The 16334-nt window shown below is 46.9% G+C and overlaps 1 protein-coding gene and 1 non-coding gene across 18 annotated transcripts in view; both read left to right on the top strand.

Annotated features, from left to right (window-relative positions):
- PUM1 (pumilio RNA binding family member 1) overlaps positions 1 to 8084 on the top strand; it is a 117287-nt gene extending 109203 nt beyond the window's left edge. For all 17 annotated transcript variants that reach the window (XM_032495723.1, XM_032495734.1, XM_032495724.1 and 14 more), the window contains 2 exons: positions 3211 to 3403; positions 6222 to 8084. In XM_032495723.1, coding sequence (XP_032351614.1) covers positions 3211 to 3403; positions 6222 to 6353 — 325 coding nt within the window. In that variant the 3' untranslated portion in view covers positions 6354 to 8084. The remainder of the gene's footprint in view (positions 1 to 3210; positions 3404 to 6221) is intronic.
- On the top strand, positions 4259 to 4343 carry LOC116668396. Its single transcript, XR_004325563.1, has one exon. It is a non-coding gene; the product is annotated as a small nucleolar RNA SNORD103/SNORD85 (small nucleolar RNA).
- Positions 8085 to 16334: the final 8250 nt, after the last annotated feature.

Below are 16334 nucleotides of genomic sequence, written 5' to 3'. Positions count from 1 at the left end.
CAGTTGCTGCCTGCTGCATGGGAGAAGTTTGCGGTTAGTTCAGCCAAGTTAACTGCACTAACAAAACAGGGAGTAGGGGAGTAATAGGAGGATTATAACAGGATTCAATTTTTATAGTTTATCATTTGCCATGTCTAGATTATAGGAAAATGTGACCTATACTCAAGAAAAAAGAAAAAATAGACCAATAATCCCAATGAATAATTCCAGACCACCCAGGTTTTAGAGTTAGCAGAGGATTGATTATAAAGCACTTCACAAAGTTATTATATTTTAAAGCATTAGTATTTAAAGTATTTAAAATACTGTATTTTAAAGTATTTTAATTATATTCAAGTATGTAAAGGAAATTACACTCAATGAAAAGAAATGTTAGCAAATTAGAGGCTATTATAAAAACAGTAACATGGAAAGTCTAGAATAGAAAAATACAGTGTGAAATAAATTTCATTGTATAGCTTTTTATTGAGGTATAATCAATTACAGTGCATCAGTTTCTGGTGTACAGCACAATGTCCCAGTCTTGTATATACATACATGTATTCATTTTCATATTTTTTTTCCATTAAAGGTTTTACTGCAAGATATTGAGCATAGTTCCCTGTGCTATACAAAAGAAGCTTCAAAAAAATCTTTATATATAGTAGCTAACATTTGTAAATATCAAACTCCCAAATTTATCCCCTCCCACCCGCTTTCCCCAGTAACCATAAGATTGTTTACTAAGTCTGAGTGTCTGTTTCTGTTTTGTAGGTGAGTTCTTAGTGTCTTTTTTTTTTTTTTTTTTTAAAGATTCCACATATGAGTGATACATGGTAATTTTCTTTCTCTTTCTGGCTTACTTCACTTAGAATGACGATCTGTAGGTCCATCATGTTGCTGCAAATGGCATTACTTTATTCAGTGTATGGCTTTAATAGCAGATTAGAGATAACTAGAAGAAAGAACCAATAAATTTGAAAATACAACAGAAACAAACCAATGAAACAGAGTAGTTGAGTTTTTTCCTGACATTTTTGATGGTGACCCAGAATACAAAGTAACTTTTTCATCAACTTTGAATGCACAGGCACGTGCACACACACGTGTCTGAAGCTGTACTGCCCATGGTTAATTCTGATACTTAACTATTCTGTTTCATTAAAAAAAAAAAAGCTAGTCTCAAATCACAGGGTTGATTTCATTACCTACAAATGAGTTGGGAACTGCAGTTTCAGAAACACTAGAGTAAACTTAAACACTGGAACAGTATTGACTGTGCATTAAGGTGGAAGGAAGCCTTTGGCCAAGTGGGATTCCAAGAGGGTAGCTGATCTGTCTGCTTACTTTCTTGGAAGACAGGTCAGTGCTGAGGATTCAGGCCTCCACCCAGAAGAATGAATGTCCTGTTCCCAACCCAGTTTGGTAAAAAGTCCTACTCTAATTGTGAGGACTTTGTAGGGGATGCAGGCCCAGGGTGGATGAAGGTTCAATCCAGCCAAGCAGTTCTGAAAAGTGAATTCTTTGGCTGAACATTTGGAGATCATGGCTGGCTTTATGCTCTCTGAACCAGCTCAGTAATATCTTAACTCCCTTGTCTGCTAAGGAAGAAGCCAGTAGTGGCTGCTAGGAGATTGACTTCCATGGTGCCACACCTTCAGCTCATGCTAGAATTGCATAGTACTGTGGGAGGAAGGGTGGGGGAGGAATGAATACAATGAATATCAGAGCAGAGAGGCTATTGTCTTAATTAGACTTCGTAGATTATCTCTCAGATTTCATTTACACTGTATATCTTAAGAAAGATTAAAGAAATGTCTGGTAGGATGGTAGTTCTTCTTAAACATTTTAGCTTGAGAATTTTCTTTTCTAATGAGCATGGCATAATAAGTGCTCAGAATGTTAAACCATATAACATGGAAGGGGTTGTTTCAGAGCTCCGTGGATCCAATTTCCTCTTTATGGTTTAAAAACCTGTGGGATAGGAAATTGTTCTGCTGATGGTTATTTGTAATGACTCTTCAACTGTTCAAGTGGCTGGCCTTTGAAAGAAGGAGTAAGACACTGTTCCTGTTTTCTGCTGCTCTTGGAGTAGGCATACATGTCCTTTTTTTAGCCTCTGAAGCCAAACTTAAGACAAATGGGTGAAATTTCAGGCAAGCATATTTTGCTTCAGTATATAAAGAACATTTAACAGAGCCATTCACTCATATGGTAGGTTGCCCTAGTATCACTTCCAAATGGCCATCTTTCAGGATTGTCAGAAAAGAGCTTTCTGCATTAGCTAGGTATGGAAGTTCCTTTTCTGCTTGAGTGTTCTGTGATCCAGAGCACCTCAAACTCTTTGCAGAGCCTTCAACTGCCCACCCACCAAATGTTCTCTCTTCCAGGTATTGGCTCCAGGAATAACAAATACAAGTAAATAAGTGTTGTTCATATTCTTTGACATCACACAGCTTCCTCATAACCACAGAGCCACAGGTGCACAGTAGTGCTGACTTAAAAATAAAAAATCAAACATTAATGAGTAATCAATCACTCCTGGATGGTGACTGGCCATTGGCATGGCCTTGTATAATTTTAATCAGCCTCTACAATCCCTCTGGATTGTAGAAGAACTCTGACTTGATGTAACCATATTTCTTTCTTTCCTTTTCCAAGATGATATATTTGTGAAGTGTTCAGAAATGTGGACATACCTGAGGATTCTTCTTACTCTTAAATTCTTTAAAAGTTAGCATGATACAGTTGAATGAGGGCTTTGGTTCTTACTTGTGTGTTTCTTCACTCAGTAAGTCTGTAGAGCCTCTCTTAAGCGCCAAGCTCTGTGCTTGACACTAGGGATCTGAATCTAAGGGACACTTGTTTCCGTCCCCCTTAAACTCACAGAGGTGAGGAAGAAATTAATAGATTTTTATCAGTGTTGAAATTATGCTCTTTAACCAGTTCAGCTATTAACCAGTCTTGTGAACCTTCACTTAGCAGGGCTTGTTACCTTGATCTGTCAGAAGGCTGGGTCTGGTATTAAGACCTGGTCTCAACCGTGGTTCACATTGGAAATCACAGCTGGCAAAGGTAGGGTCTCACAGAGTCAAACAGTTAATGAATTAATCATCGAAAAATATTAAGATTTCTTTTGCTGCTGATCCTGAGGGCAGGGCATAAGCCAGACGGGCACAGCCTAACAGGGTTCCTTTCATAAGAGCTGTCCCTGGGTTCATCTCACTACAGCAACGTTGTGGAGAAGTGCGTCACTCACGCCTCCCGTACGGAGCGCGCTGTGCTCATCGATGAGGTGTGCACCATGAACGACGGTCCCCACAGTGCCTTATACACCATGATGAAGGACCAGTACGCCAACTACGTGGTCCAGAAGATGATCGACGTGGCGGAGCCGGCCCAGCGGAAGATTGTCATGCATAAGGTAGGCCATTTTGTGCAGGTCTCAACCAGAGAGAAAGCGTGCAGGACCGTGGGGTCTTCTCATTTCTGTAACGCAGAGGAGGGTGAGCGGCGTGCTGCTTTTTGCGGAGCTTGTTGCTGGGCCGTGCCTCGTGCTGTGCTCCTTTCCCCTTTTATCTGGAATGGCCATTATCCCTCTGATCGCCACCCCTCCTCTACCAGGGACTCACTGGTCTGAAAGTGTTAAACTCGGTCTTTGTGAGGGAACCCCTGCTTCAGGCCACACTTCTATGCCTCAGCTCCTAGGAGACCAGTTTCTCAGTCTACCAAATCAACCTGCTTGCCTTATTTCCTGTTTTCCTTCCTCCCTCTTATCATTAATTGCCCCACCATTTCCTGAATGAGTGCCTGCCCAGGGCCGCACCTGGCCTGGCACGTTGACCTGGTGCCACTCCGTGCCAGACATCGGCACAGATGACCGAGACCAGCGCCACCCACAGAGCTCTGCATGGGGAAGAGGGAAGCAGTGGTGAGGACATGGGAGCACATGCCCGAGTCTTTGAGAGGAGGCTTTGCAGGAGAAGTCCAGGCTAGGAGTTAGACAGGAAAAAAGGGACAGAAATCTGAACTGTTGGGTGCTGTGAGTGGGAGCTGACACAGAAAGAAGAGGCCCAAGGCCTCAGAAGAGTCATGGAGCCAGTCCGGCCAGCTCCACATGGATCACAGGGCCCGGGAAGGCAGACAAGCCCAGAGGCAGGTCTGCTGCAGGTGTGTTTGTGCTGGGCAGTGCTGTGAGTCTCGGGGCGCTTCTGATCTGAACCCTCAGCCTTTGGGCTCTGAACTCACTCAGCCCTTCTCATGGAGGGGATGGCCATGGTCTGGCAATGATGAGCTACTTGCCCTCACTGAGAACAGAGTTCGGTAATGAGAATCTTTGTTATGGACTCAGGTTCTGAGCCAGACGAGGCACCTACCTCCTCCAGTTAAAACAAAACACAACAGAGCACCTCACTGTTGCAGTGATGGCAGTTGAAGGCTGGGAGGTCCAAAGTCCTTACGTTGTGGGACTCAGATGGACGTGTTAAGACGCTGGTGAAGGCGAGAGGAATGTTGGAGACACACAGCTGGTTTGGAGTTAACTCATCCAACGAATACTTACACAGCATGCATGCTTTATAGCAAGTCCTCCTTTCAGCAGGGCACTGTATTGGTGAACACGGCAGTTTACCAAACACTGATGCTGGGGAGATGTTGGGGAGGGCCGTGTGAGAATGTAGATGGATGCCTCTTCCAATGTGGGAGTACAGAGAAGGCTCCCCAGGAGAGTGACATTTAAATAAAGCCCTGAACCTTTCCAGGTGGAGAGAACCTGGTGTGTATTTGGAAGGAGGAGACAAGACATTGTATTTGAAGAAGTAAAGCAAGTCCAGTAGGTCAGGACTGGTGCCAAAATCACATTTACGTTTCAGATAATGGTCCTGGCTGATGAGTAACTTGGAGGAGGGGAGGCAGCGGGAGATGCAGTGAGGTGACGGGGGCTGTTAAAATAGTTAAGCCAAGAGATAAGGGGTGGTTTTGGAATTGAAGAGAAGCGGACAGAATGGGGCTTAATAGCTGGCTTGATTGAGGGAGTTGAGAGGAGGAAGAGTCCCAAGAATCCAAAAAACTAAGAGTTTTCAGCTCTTTCACCACTAGGCAGCACCTGGTTTAGGAGGAGGAGGAAACACTGAGAGTGGAGCAGGTTGATTACTTTTCACCTTCCTTTAAATCAAGTAGAAAACAGAGGTCAACAGTGCTGTACGCACACGTACGTGGATGGGCTTTTAGATTTTGGTCCGGGAGAGGACAAGTGTAAAGGTTAATTGGCTGGACTCACCAGTCTGCCGGCCCTGGGGATAGAGAAGTGAATGAATTGAGTTTCACTTAGTTTCTAAAAGGAGAGCCACCAAAAGCAAGGGAATCTGGAGTCTCGAGTTCTCATGACAAAAACATCAGCCATGACGTAGTCCTGACTACACCCCAGGTGAAAGTGTGGCATCGGCACATCCTCCCTACTGATGCCCTGAGGGAGGTTATGCAGACAGTTGTCAGTGCAGCGTGGGAGGTACGAGGGAGGTGCGGGTCTGCCCAGGGTGGGAAGGACCGAAGAGATGCTCCTTGGGCTGAGCCGAGCCTGGTTGGAGGGGGTGAAGGGTGAGACCGGCGCAGTGGGAGAGCCGTGAGGGGAGAAAAGTCGTCTCTGGAGGAGCCAGACAGTGGGGCTCAAATACCGGTGCTGTCGACACCTTGTTAGCCGCTTGAATTTGGAAGAGTGATTTAACCACTGTGTCTTCTTTTTTTCATCAGTGAAATGGGAATAATCACGCTTCTCTTATGAAGCTTCAGTGACAGTGCCTGGTTCATGTTAGTGTTTTGTCTTTGTTAGTAGCTTTCTGTGATTTTCTATGAACTAGAGAGTAGGGTCAGGTGGTGAGCTCAGGATTCATGGTGCCCAGAAAGAAACCCCCGCTGCTCAAGTGAGCTGAGGGGCTCCAAGTGTCCCTCAGGGAGGCACAGTGCAGGCTGTGGTGGACAGTGTGGTTGTCACTCAGGTTGCACTTTCTCCACATGCTGTTCTGGAAGTAGTCAGTGTCCATCTGACCTCCAGGGCCCTCACTTCTGCATCAGCACTCGGGGTGGGAGCTGCTCTCCTCATCTGGGTCACTGCAGCTCTAGAATTCAGGTGCTCTGGCTGAGCCAGTGAAAGGTGTTGCTGTGGGGCCTGTGAGCTGGCAGGTGCGATGCGGTGTCTGGGAGGTTACCCGGGAGCTAGAGTAACACAGAGTGCACTTTCTCCCCAGATCCGGCCCCACATCGCAACTCTTCGCAAGTACACGTACGGCAAGCACATTCTGGCCAAGTTGGAGAAATACTACATGAAGAATGGCGTTGACTTAGGGCCCATCTGTGGCCCCCCTAATGGTATTATCTGAGGCAGTGTCACCCCTGTCCCCTCATTCCCACTGACCTCACTGGCCCACTGGTGAATCCAACCAGCAACCAGAAATGTTGTAGTGTAGAATCTGAAATGGGTAAATGGTTGCTCCAGGATTACCCTCTCCTCCAAAAAAAGGAATCAAATCCACAAATGGAAAAGCCTTTGTAAATTTGTTTAATTTTATTACGCATAACATGTACTAATTATTTTTTTTAATTGACTAATTGCCCTGTTGTTTTACTGGTGTATAGGATACTTGTACATAGGTGACCAATGTACATGGGAGGCCACATATTTTGTTCAATGTTGTATCTATATTCCACGTGTGGAAACTTTCAGGGTGGTTGGTTTAACAAAAAAATTAAAAAAAAAAAAAAGAAAAAAGGTTTTTAACTCATTTGCCTTGTCGGCAAGTTTTGCAAGTAGCTCTTCCCCACTCCTCATTTTAGTAAAAAACAAAAACAAACAAAAAAAAAAACCTGGGAAATTTGAATTTTAGTTAAATGACCCCAAACTGGCATTTAACAATGTTTATAAAAAATATATATATATAAAATACATATATATATATAATGAAAATCATTTCAGAGTTGCTAAAGCTTCAGTTTATGACATTAAGTTTATGAAACTTCTAAAAATTGCCTTTTTTGGAGACTATTATGCTGAAGAAGGTAGTGTAGTTTGTTTTGTGAGGAGGAGATGTGAGCACCCAGAACGTCTTTCAAGGCCGAGTGGGTGTAATTGTTTACTGCCTACTGGATTTTTTTCCTGTAAACATTGGAAGGCAAAATCTGATTATTTAGCATGAGAAAAAAAAAAATCCAACTCTGCTTTTGGTCTTGCTTCTATAAATATATAGTGTATACTTGGTGTAGACTTTGCATATATACAAATTTGTAGTATTTTCTTGTTTTGATGTCTAATCTGTATCTATAATGTACCCTAGTAGTCGAACATACTTTTGATTGTACAATTGTACATTTGTATACCTGTAATGTAAATGTGGAGAAGTTTGAATCAACATAAACACGTTTTTTGGTAAGAAAAGAAAATTAGCCAGCCCTGTGCATTCAGTGTATATTCACACCTTTTATGGTCGTAGCATATAGTGTTGTATATTGTAAATTGTAATTTCAACCAGAAGTAAATTTTTTTTTCTTTTAAAGGAATAAATGTTCTTTATACAGCCTAGTTAACTTTTAAAAAGAAAATATAGCTTGGTTTTATTTGTCACCTAGTCATATAGTAGCGAGATCCTTTCTAAATGTTATTCAAGATGATTCAGTTCACACTAGTGGTTTTTTTAATCCTAAAAAAGTAATGTTTTGCTTATTTTGTGACAGTCAAAAGGACGTGCAAAGTTCAGCCCCGCCCTAGCTTTCCTTACAATCAGAGCCCCTCTCACCTTGTAAAGTGTGAATTGCCCTTCCTTTTTGTACAGAAGATGAACTGTATTTTGCATTTTGTCTACTTGTAAGTGAATGTAACATACTGTCAATTTTCCTTGTTTGAATATAGAATTGTAACACTACACGGTGTACATTTCCAGAGCCTTGTGTATATTTCCAATGAACTTTTTTGCAAGCACACTTGTAACCATATGTGTATAATTAACAAACCTGTGTATGCTTATGCCTGGGCAACTATTTTTTGTAACTCTTGTGTAGATTGTCTCTAAACAATGTGTGATCTTTATTTTGAAAAAATACAGAACTTTGGAATCTGAGTTTGTGCTTTATGATGATTATTTTTTTCAATATAGTGCCCCAGGACAGACAGCCCTCTCCTTGTTTGTGCCTCTTTCTTTCTGCTTGTTTTGTTTTTGTTTGTGAGGGGGGTGGAAGCGGGAGAGAATTGGAATAGGGCTGGGGTATCGAGCTGATGGCTCTTGAGCTCAATTTGACCCAAAGATGTTGGGTTTAGCCTGCCCAGGACTTTCAGATCAAGACATTCCACATTAATCTGGGTGTCCAACTTCTATTGAAAAATCAGAATATTTGCCTTCCTGGGCCCGGAATCTGCAGACCTATCATGGGAAGGGTCCTCAGAAAGCCCCGCTCCTTGCCCTGTTCTCTGCTGGTGCTCTTCATCCGCGCCCTCTGCCCTCTGCACCTTTTGTGAGCCCGGGGTCTAGATTAGACTCCAACCCATTACAGATGTGTCCTAGCTGAGTTAAATAGGTAAGGAACCTGTCCGGGCCTCCCCGCCCCGAGGCCCCCTTTCCCCTGTCTGGGCTGCTCCTGTCTGCACCCTGCCCACTGGGGCCCGCACACTGAGGCCAGCCCAGGCTGGCCCAAGCCCAGTAGTGGAGCTTGCTCCTTGTAGCCTCAGATCAGGGACCTCTTTCCTCTTTGAGTTCAGGAGGCTCCTGCTCACCCATGCCCGGGGATGCCCAGTTTCCCTCCACCATGTTTGCTCCAAAAGCAGCTTTGGCAAAAATCAGCACTTAAACTTGGAACAGTGTTGGCAACTACAGGGTGGTCTCAGCTAAGGGGCTAGAAGTGGAGCCTTAGGATGGGTGAAGAAGGAACCTGGCATGGTCTCCTCCCAAGGGTGAGGAAGGGACCATCACTAGCAGGCCCCATGGTCCCAGGAATAAAGGGAGGGAAAGATGCTGACCTGATGGACGTTTCAACTCCGGGTCCTGATTTTGCTTTAGTGGCTGTAATGGGGACCTTCCGCAACCGTGGGCCTGCCAGAGATAGCATGCTGGAATATCGAGGCCTCGGAATCAAATTAGGGTTCAAACATGGCTCCCACTACTCATTGTGCGTGCTGGCGTTACTTCATCCCATCTTTAAGTAACCGAATTCCTTGCTGGAGATTGATGGAAAAAATTTGGAAAGTTACTGCTCTCAGGTGGTTATGGTTTTACTGGACCCTTGCAGAGGCCGTGAACAAAGTAGGCAGAGCAGGGTGCTTTGATTTCTCTCTCTCCCACGTGCCTGTCTTTGTGATCTTAGATGGTCATTTTGCCTGTCTGAACCGCAGTTTCCTGAAGTAAGATGGAATGGTTCATACACACGTAAAGTGCCTGGTGCTTAAGACACTCCCGTTGGTTTTCTTTTCCACCTGGACTTGTTTACATTTACATTTTGTACTTTGGGTTTTTATTTTTTCTCTCCCTTGACTCAGCATTTAGTGAAAGTTTTATTTTTAGTGTGTTTTAGTGATAACAAAGCAAGGTACTAGGTTAGAAATGTGATCCCCCTACCCCCTCCACCTTATTTCAATCCTGTGTCTTTGAGGCCTAGGAAGGCTTTGCGGTCAAATACAGGGTTTAGTCCCAATTACCTTTTATTACCTGGATTTTCTCTGAGATCAAATTCCCTCTGAAAGGTGAGAAAAATAGTACTTAATGTCCAGGGTTGGTGGTTAGGATGAAAGGGAATTAATGTAGCTTGGCACATTGGTGTACTGAATGAATGGCATTTATCATCTTTTACCTTTAATGTCACTCAGCCAAGGGCTATGCACAGGTTTTGGTGAACAAACTACCCTTGTCCATTATGTAAAGAGGCTTATGTACAGTCCTTTGTGGTGAACCGACTGTGTCAGGCACCCAGGAGGTCGTTTTAACACTTTCAGACCTCACAACAGTCCTGCGAGGAATTAGGTGTCCCCATCTGGTAGGTCTGGAAATAGGTTCTGGGTTACGATGCAAGTCTTTGGATCAGACCAATTCTGGGCCTGAGGCTGTTCCCCTTGGTGCCACATGGGAGGAGTGGGGCTGGGGCAGACCCCTCCCTCTGCAGGACTGAGTTTCAGGAAACAGGCTGAACTTGCTCAGTGTCCACCTCATTTGACCAGCCACCATGACCCTCGGCTAACAAGTCTACCCAAGGATGTGAGGTCCTGGGCTGCCAGGACGCAGGTACCTACATTCTCGGTCTCTCTTCCAGAGTCCTTCCAACATGGATTCCTCACACAGTTTATGTGATAATCCTTTACCTGGTCACCGTGCTTGACCGTTTACAGAGCACATTCATATTTGTGCTTCCTCTGATGCTCATGAAAACCTTAGGGAGGAAGTTATGGTAGACATTATAATCAGCCTATCATTCAGATGAGAAGTTTGAGACCCAAGCTACACAATGAGTCAATAACCAAGGAAGGATTTTATCTGACGTTTCCTGACTCCAAGTCCAGTGCTCTATCCATGCCATCTTGCTCTTGCCACCTTCCATCAGCCTGTGCTCTCTCTTCTAGGTATGTTTCAGTAGAAGCAGGAGGCCCTGGAGAGAGAAGCATTTTGCGGGGTAGGAAACCTGTGACTTCATGTATTACCAGTTGTGGCCACATGAGGGTGCTACTGCCCAAAGAAAGCATTATAGAGGCGGAAGCGCTCAAGGCTTCAAGACTGGGGCTGGGATAGCTTTCCCCTGGCCTGAAGGACTCTGGAGAGAAAAGTCCACCCAGAGACCAGAGGTCTGGCATCTGCCCTGAGACTAAGCTTCCCTGTTTCTTCCCTCCCTTACCAGCTTCTCCTGGGCAGAGGGCTAGTCCCTCAGTCTGGCTTGGGATGGCAGGGTAAGTTCCCAGGTCTGGCTCCCAGACCATGCTTTGTCTTTGATTCATCGTATTATCTCTGGCAAATCAGTTTTCCCAACTGTCACCTGGCGTGGCTACCCAGCCCCGCCATCCTCACAGGGCTGATATGAGGTCAGATGGTTGAGGTTGAGGAAGCTGGCCCCATGCCTCTGTTAATGTGACCCGAGGCCCTGGTGCCTCTTTCGGAGCCACATCTCTGGCATATGCAGCAAGCTTTCAGACAACGAAAACTTTCAAGTCCTTTTATGACCCAGGGCTGCCTAGCTACAAACCCCAGGGCACTGGTCCTCTGTGACCTTTTACCCTTTTATTCCTCCCTTTCCTTATCTGGAAAATGAGGATGCTTATAGTCCTACTTCACTTGGTACCCAGGAAACACTGGGCACAGGGTTGGGCACACAGCAAGACGTGTATAACAGTGATGATGATGATGATGATGATCTCTGATTTTCCCCTGCTGTATGGGGGCCCTTGCAGTTTTCACTAAGGGTGACTGTTTAACTTATCCTCCAAACTGGGACCCTTTTAAGCATGAAAGCAGTTGCACTGAATCAGTTCTGCATGTGGCAGCCAGCCTCCCGGTGGCCCCGCTTCCTGTTGTCCTTACCCTCATGTAATTCCAGCTTGCTCTCGCTGGGAGCACTGGCTCACTGTCTAGAACACTCTCTGGCAAGGCCCACGTGGTGAGGAATGGAGGCTCCTGCTGTTGGCTGGGCTTAACTTGTCATCTCGCGAGCAGAGACACCAGCCTCCATCCAGCCTCTGAGGACTGCACACCTGGTGACCTGCCTGACTGCAGCCTCGTAAGAGACCCCACAGCGGAATCACCCCGCTCAGCTGCTCCCCAACTCCTGACCCACAGAAACTGGCAAGAAAGTCGATGTTTCTTGCTGTTTCCAAATGCTGTGTTTGAGGGTGGTTTGTTATGCAGCTACGGATAACTAATACATAGCAGAAAACCTGGTATAGCCCAGACTGTGCCGGGCAAATCAGAAGGCCCGTTTCTCACTTCTCCTGTGAGACACATGCTGCCTCACTCTGTCCTGGCCTTGGAGAGCCTGTCTCTGTCCCTACCCACCCCACCCCTACCAGCTGCCCCTCACCAGGACTCCAGGAAACTTCCTGGTGCTCCTTGGAGCCCAGGGTGGAGATATGTCTTTGGGAGGAAGGGGCTGGAACAGGGACTCTCAGGAGGCCACAGCTGTCCTGTTCCAGAGCTGCCTCCATCTCTGTCTCTCAGGCCCAGTGGAGAGTCCCCCGTTTCACCTCCCTCAAGCCTGGAGTGTACAAAGCTGGAAATCACCAGAACACAGTGGCCAAATCAGTTGTGACTGTGGGTCTTGCCCTGAGCTGTGTGCTGCCTGCCCTGCGTTACCTCGTTCACCTCCCTCGAACCCTGGGAGGGGGATCAGTTATTCGCTCTAACTTCCACAGGAGGAAAGTGGCCCCAGGTCCGTGGCCAGGAAGTGGCAGACCCAGGATTTGACACCAGAGTCCCCCAGGCCTCTCCTTAGAACCCAGGGGCCGGAATCCCTCCCTGCTCTTGCCCTGTGCCCTGCCCTGTCCCTGGGGCCCTTGCAGGGAGCTGGGAGTTTGGTCTCCACAGATCTGATCCATTTACAGATGGGAAGACAGAGGTCCCGGGTAGGGGAGTGATGTGCTCAGGGCCACACACCTGGTGAGGGCCTGAGCAGGGACCTATCTGTCCCACAAAGATGCACAGTTGTCCCTCAGTATCTGAGAAGGACCAGGACCTGCGTGGATAACAGGATCCATCTATGCTCAAGTCCCTCACATCAAATGGTGCAATATTTGCATATAACCTGCACATCCTCCCGCACACTTTATTGTATTTATTTATTTTTTATTGAATTACAGACGGTTTACAATATTATGTTAATTTCTGATGTACAGCATAGTCATTCATTTATACATACTATATATATTTCTTTTCGCATTCATTATAGGCCATTAGAAGGTTTTTTTTAGTCTTTTCAAATTCTTTTTATTTATTGATTTATTTATATTTAAATTGAAGTATAGTCAGTTCACAATGTTGTGTCAGTTTCTGGTGTACAGCATAATGTTTCAGTCATACATAGACATACATTTGTTTTCATATTCTTTTTCACTATATGTAACTACAAGGTATTGAATATAGTTCCCCGTGCTGCACAGTAGAAACTTGTTGTTTATCTATTTTATATGTAGTAATTAGTATCTGCAAATCTCGAACTCCCAATGTATCCCTCCCCAACCCCTCCCCCCACTGGTAATCATAAGTTTGTTTTTTATGTTTGTGAATTTGTTGCTGTTTCATTACAAGCATTAAGTATAGTTCCCTGTACTATACAGTAGGACCGTGTTGTTTATCTATGTTATATATAGTAGTTAGTATCTGCAAATCCCAAATTCCCAGTTTATCCCTCCACGCCCCCTTACCCCTCTGGTAACCATAGGTCTGTCTCTGTTTTGTAAATAAGTTCATTTGTGTCCTTTTAAATTTTTTTTTTTTTAAGATTCCACCTATGAGTGATATCATATGCTATTTTTCTTTCTCTTTGTGGCTTACTTCACTTAGTGTGACAATTTCCAGGCTGAACCAGGTTGCTGCAAATGGCATTATTTTATTCTTTTTTATGGCTGAGTACTCCCATATACTTTAAATCATCTCTAGATTATTTATAATACCGAATACAGTGCAAATGCTATGTAAATAGCTGCCTGCGTGCAGCAAATTCAAGTTTTGCTTTTTGGAACTTTCTGGAATTTTTTTTTCTGAGTGTTTTCCATCTGAGATTGGTTGCATCCGTGGATACGGAGGGCGGACTGTCCTCGTTCCTCTCCCACCTCCTGCCCTGCAGTGGCAGCCCCCTCCGCACCCAGATCTGTGCCTGCTGTGCCCACAGCAGGGGCTCAGTAGCCCGGGGCATGGTTTGCCAGTCTCTAGGAGTCTCAAAGATTTAAAAAAAAATCAACAAGACACATTAAATAGCTCAGTGACAATCCTGCTCACCTGGATTCCATGGCCTTGCGGCAGAGGGGTCTCCCCGGCCGCCTCAGTCCTTCTCCCTCCCCCTCACTCCCGTCTCCCCAGTTCCAGGTCACTCCTCCACTGGCTTTTTTGGTTGTTACCCAGCTGGGCCGCTCTCGCCCAGGATGAGGTGAGAAAGAAAAAATATTTTTAGAGAGGCTTTTTCTCTCATCCAGGAAAATGACTCCCAATGTGCAATTTATTCCCAGGAACGGGGGTGTTCTAGTGCAATGGCTTCTGGAATGGCAGTGCCCTCGTCCCCTCCTGCTGCCTCCTCTTCCCCTCTCTCCCTCCCCTCCCAACTCAGAGGGAGGCGGGCAGGTGTGTGAACACCGCCCCTGGCCCTGGGCTCCCCCGACTCCCCCCGACAGAGCCACTTCCTAGCCCTGTGACCTTGGACTGGCTAGAGTGGGCTACACGGGTCGTCTTGGGCTTGAATGAGGTCCTGGCTGTCTGGTTGGCCCTACCCTAGGAGTTTTGGCAAACAATAGAGCAACGAGTCTAGGGTGGGGGGTGGGGTGGGGCAGGTGAGAGCAAGCCCTCAGGGCAGGGAACCAAGCAGCCTGAATTCTAGTCCCAGTTCTGCCACAGACTGATGGTGTGACCTTGGGTTATTCACTTCCGTTTTGGGGCCTCAGTTTTCTCACTTCTGAAATGGGCACATGAAGTGGGTGGGGTGAGGAGGGCAACTCAAGGCCCCACATACTGTCCATCTAGGTCACAGTAACCAAACCTCCAGAATGTTCTCAGCCTCATCCAGGCATTTGACATCTGAAGCCTCCAACTTGAGCTCAAGATTTCAGAAGCCCTCCTCCTGGGTAGGGCACACCCTCCAAGTGACCATTTCAGAGGACCCACTCTCCAAGGGCGGCCCGACATGGCTCAGTGGAGAGGTCACCACCACCAGGAAGCCTTCCCATATTCCCTCCACGACACCCAGACCCTCAGAGCGGGGTTAGCCCTCCCTGACCAGTCCCCTGCTGATTCTGCTGGACTCAGCCTATGGTCTCTGGCTGGGCTATGGGCTTCTGTTCAGAGGCAACCTTACTGTAAAGTTAATAAAGGTTAAAGTTTAGGATCCCTTACCAGCCCACACCCTTCCAAAGCCTTGTTCCTGATGTATTCACGATCCTCTCAAACTGTAGCAGCTTCAGGCTGCACAGAACCGGACCCACCCATTTCCACCCCTACCCAGCGTGAAGTCCCCGAGACCACCTCTCCCCTTGAACAGTTGTTTTAAGCAGCCGCCCACCACTGCCCAGGCTCGGGGTCTCCCCTCCTGCACTGTCAGCCCATGCCCTGCTCTGGGGCCCACAGGTCACTCAGCTCAAACATAATCGGGTTTACTTCCTCCCCCTCCCCCACACCTGCCCCGATGGGCCTCCCAGGAACACTTTGGTCTCCATCGTTTGCAGATCTACGGCTCACAGACCTAGGAGAGGCCTGGGTTCAAATCCTGGCCCCACGCCTGACAGCTGTGTTCCTGGTGGGCATCACCCACCTTTCATTTTGAAAGGACTTGCCTGGCACACGAGGGGCTTAGAAAAGGCTCTCAGCTTGGCTCTTTGAGACCCTCACACAGGCAGGATTCTTGGTGGGCAAGGGGCTCCCACAGAAGGAGGCCAAGCCCTCCCACTGCTGGCCCAGGCCGTGCGGGCTCCCCCCGCAGCTGTTCAGCTTATCCCACGAGACTCCTACTTGCTGGGGAAGCAGACAGCCTGTCTCCCCAAGTTCCCTCTTTGGGCTCTCGATCAGGAGCCGTCTTACCAGAATCCTGTTTCGGTTCCTGATTTCGGGGTCAAGGACCTCAGGACTGCTGTCATTCAGACTTTTCTTAGAAGCAAACCCGTGCTCTGGCCTCCAGCCTGAGTCCTGGGCAAGACTGGCAGTTGTGATGGGAGAAGGGGGTGGAGAGAGGGCCAGGCGGAGGCGGGGGAGGCCTGGGAGGGGCAAAGACTGGTTTTTCTCAGGCTGGTGAGTGCCTCGAGCCGGAGTGGGAGGGCTGGTTAGGATCACAAATTCCCCTGTGGCCACAGCAAGTCTCCCTCAGCACACCCACTTCCTGGCTGTGGAACCGGGGGCCAGTCATCTGGCATCTCAGGGCCCCCATTTCCCCAACTGTAAAATGGGGACCAAGTAAGGAGCCAACGCAGGCATCACGCTGCTGTGTGCCAAGTTCTGCTAGAGGGCTCCCTGGGGCTAGCGTGTCTGGTCCTTGCGGCAGCATCAACCCTGGGAGGCAAGTGTTTTTGCTGTGCACAAATCACAGGGCTAGAGCGTTTCTGGCAGGTGTCCTGAACAGTACCTGGCAAAGAGCAAGCCCTCAGTAGGTCCTGGCTCTTATTATTGGGCAATGTGAGTTCCAAAGAGCCAGTCTGTTTAAGCCAAACC

This window comes from Camelus ferus, chromosome 13 (assembly GCF_009834535.1).
Source record: "Camelus ferus isolate YT-003-E chromosome 13, BCGSAC_Cfer_1.0, whole genome shotgun sequence".
Lineage (NCBI taxonomy): Eukaryota > Metazoa > Chordata > Mammalia > Artiodactyla > Camelidae > Camelus > Camelus ferus.
The sequence above is the reverse complement of the archived record's forward strand: the minus strand, read 5'-3'. Positions and strand labels throughout refer to the sequence as shown.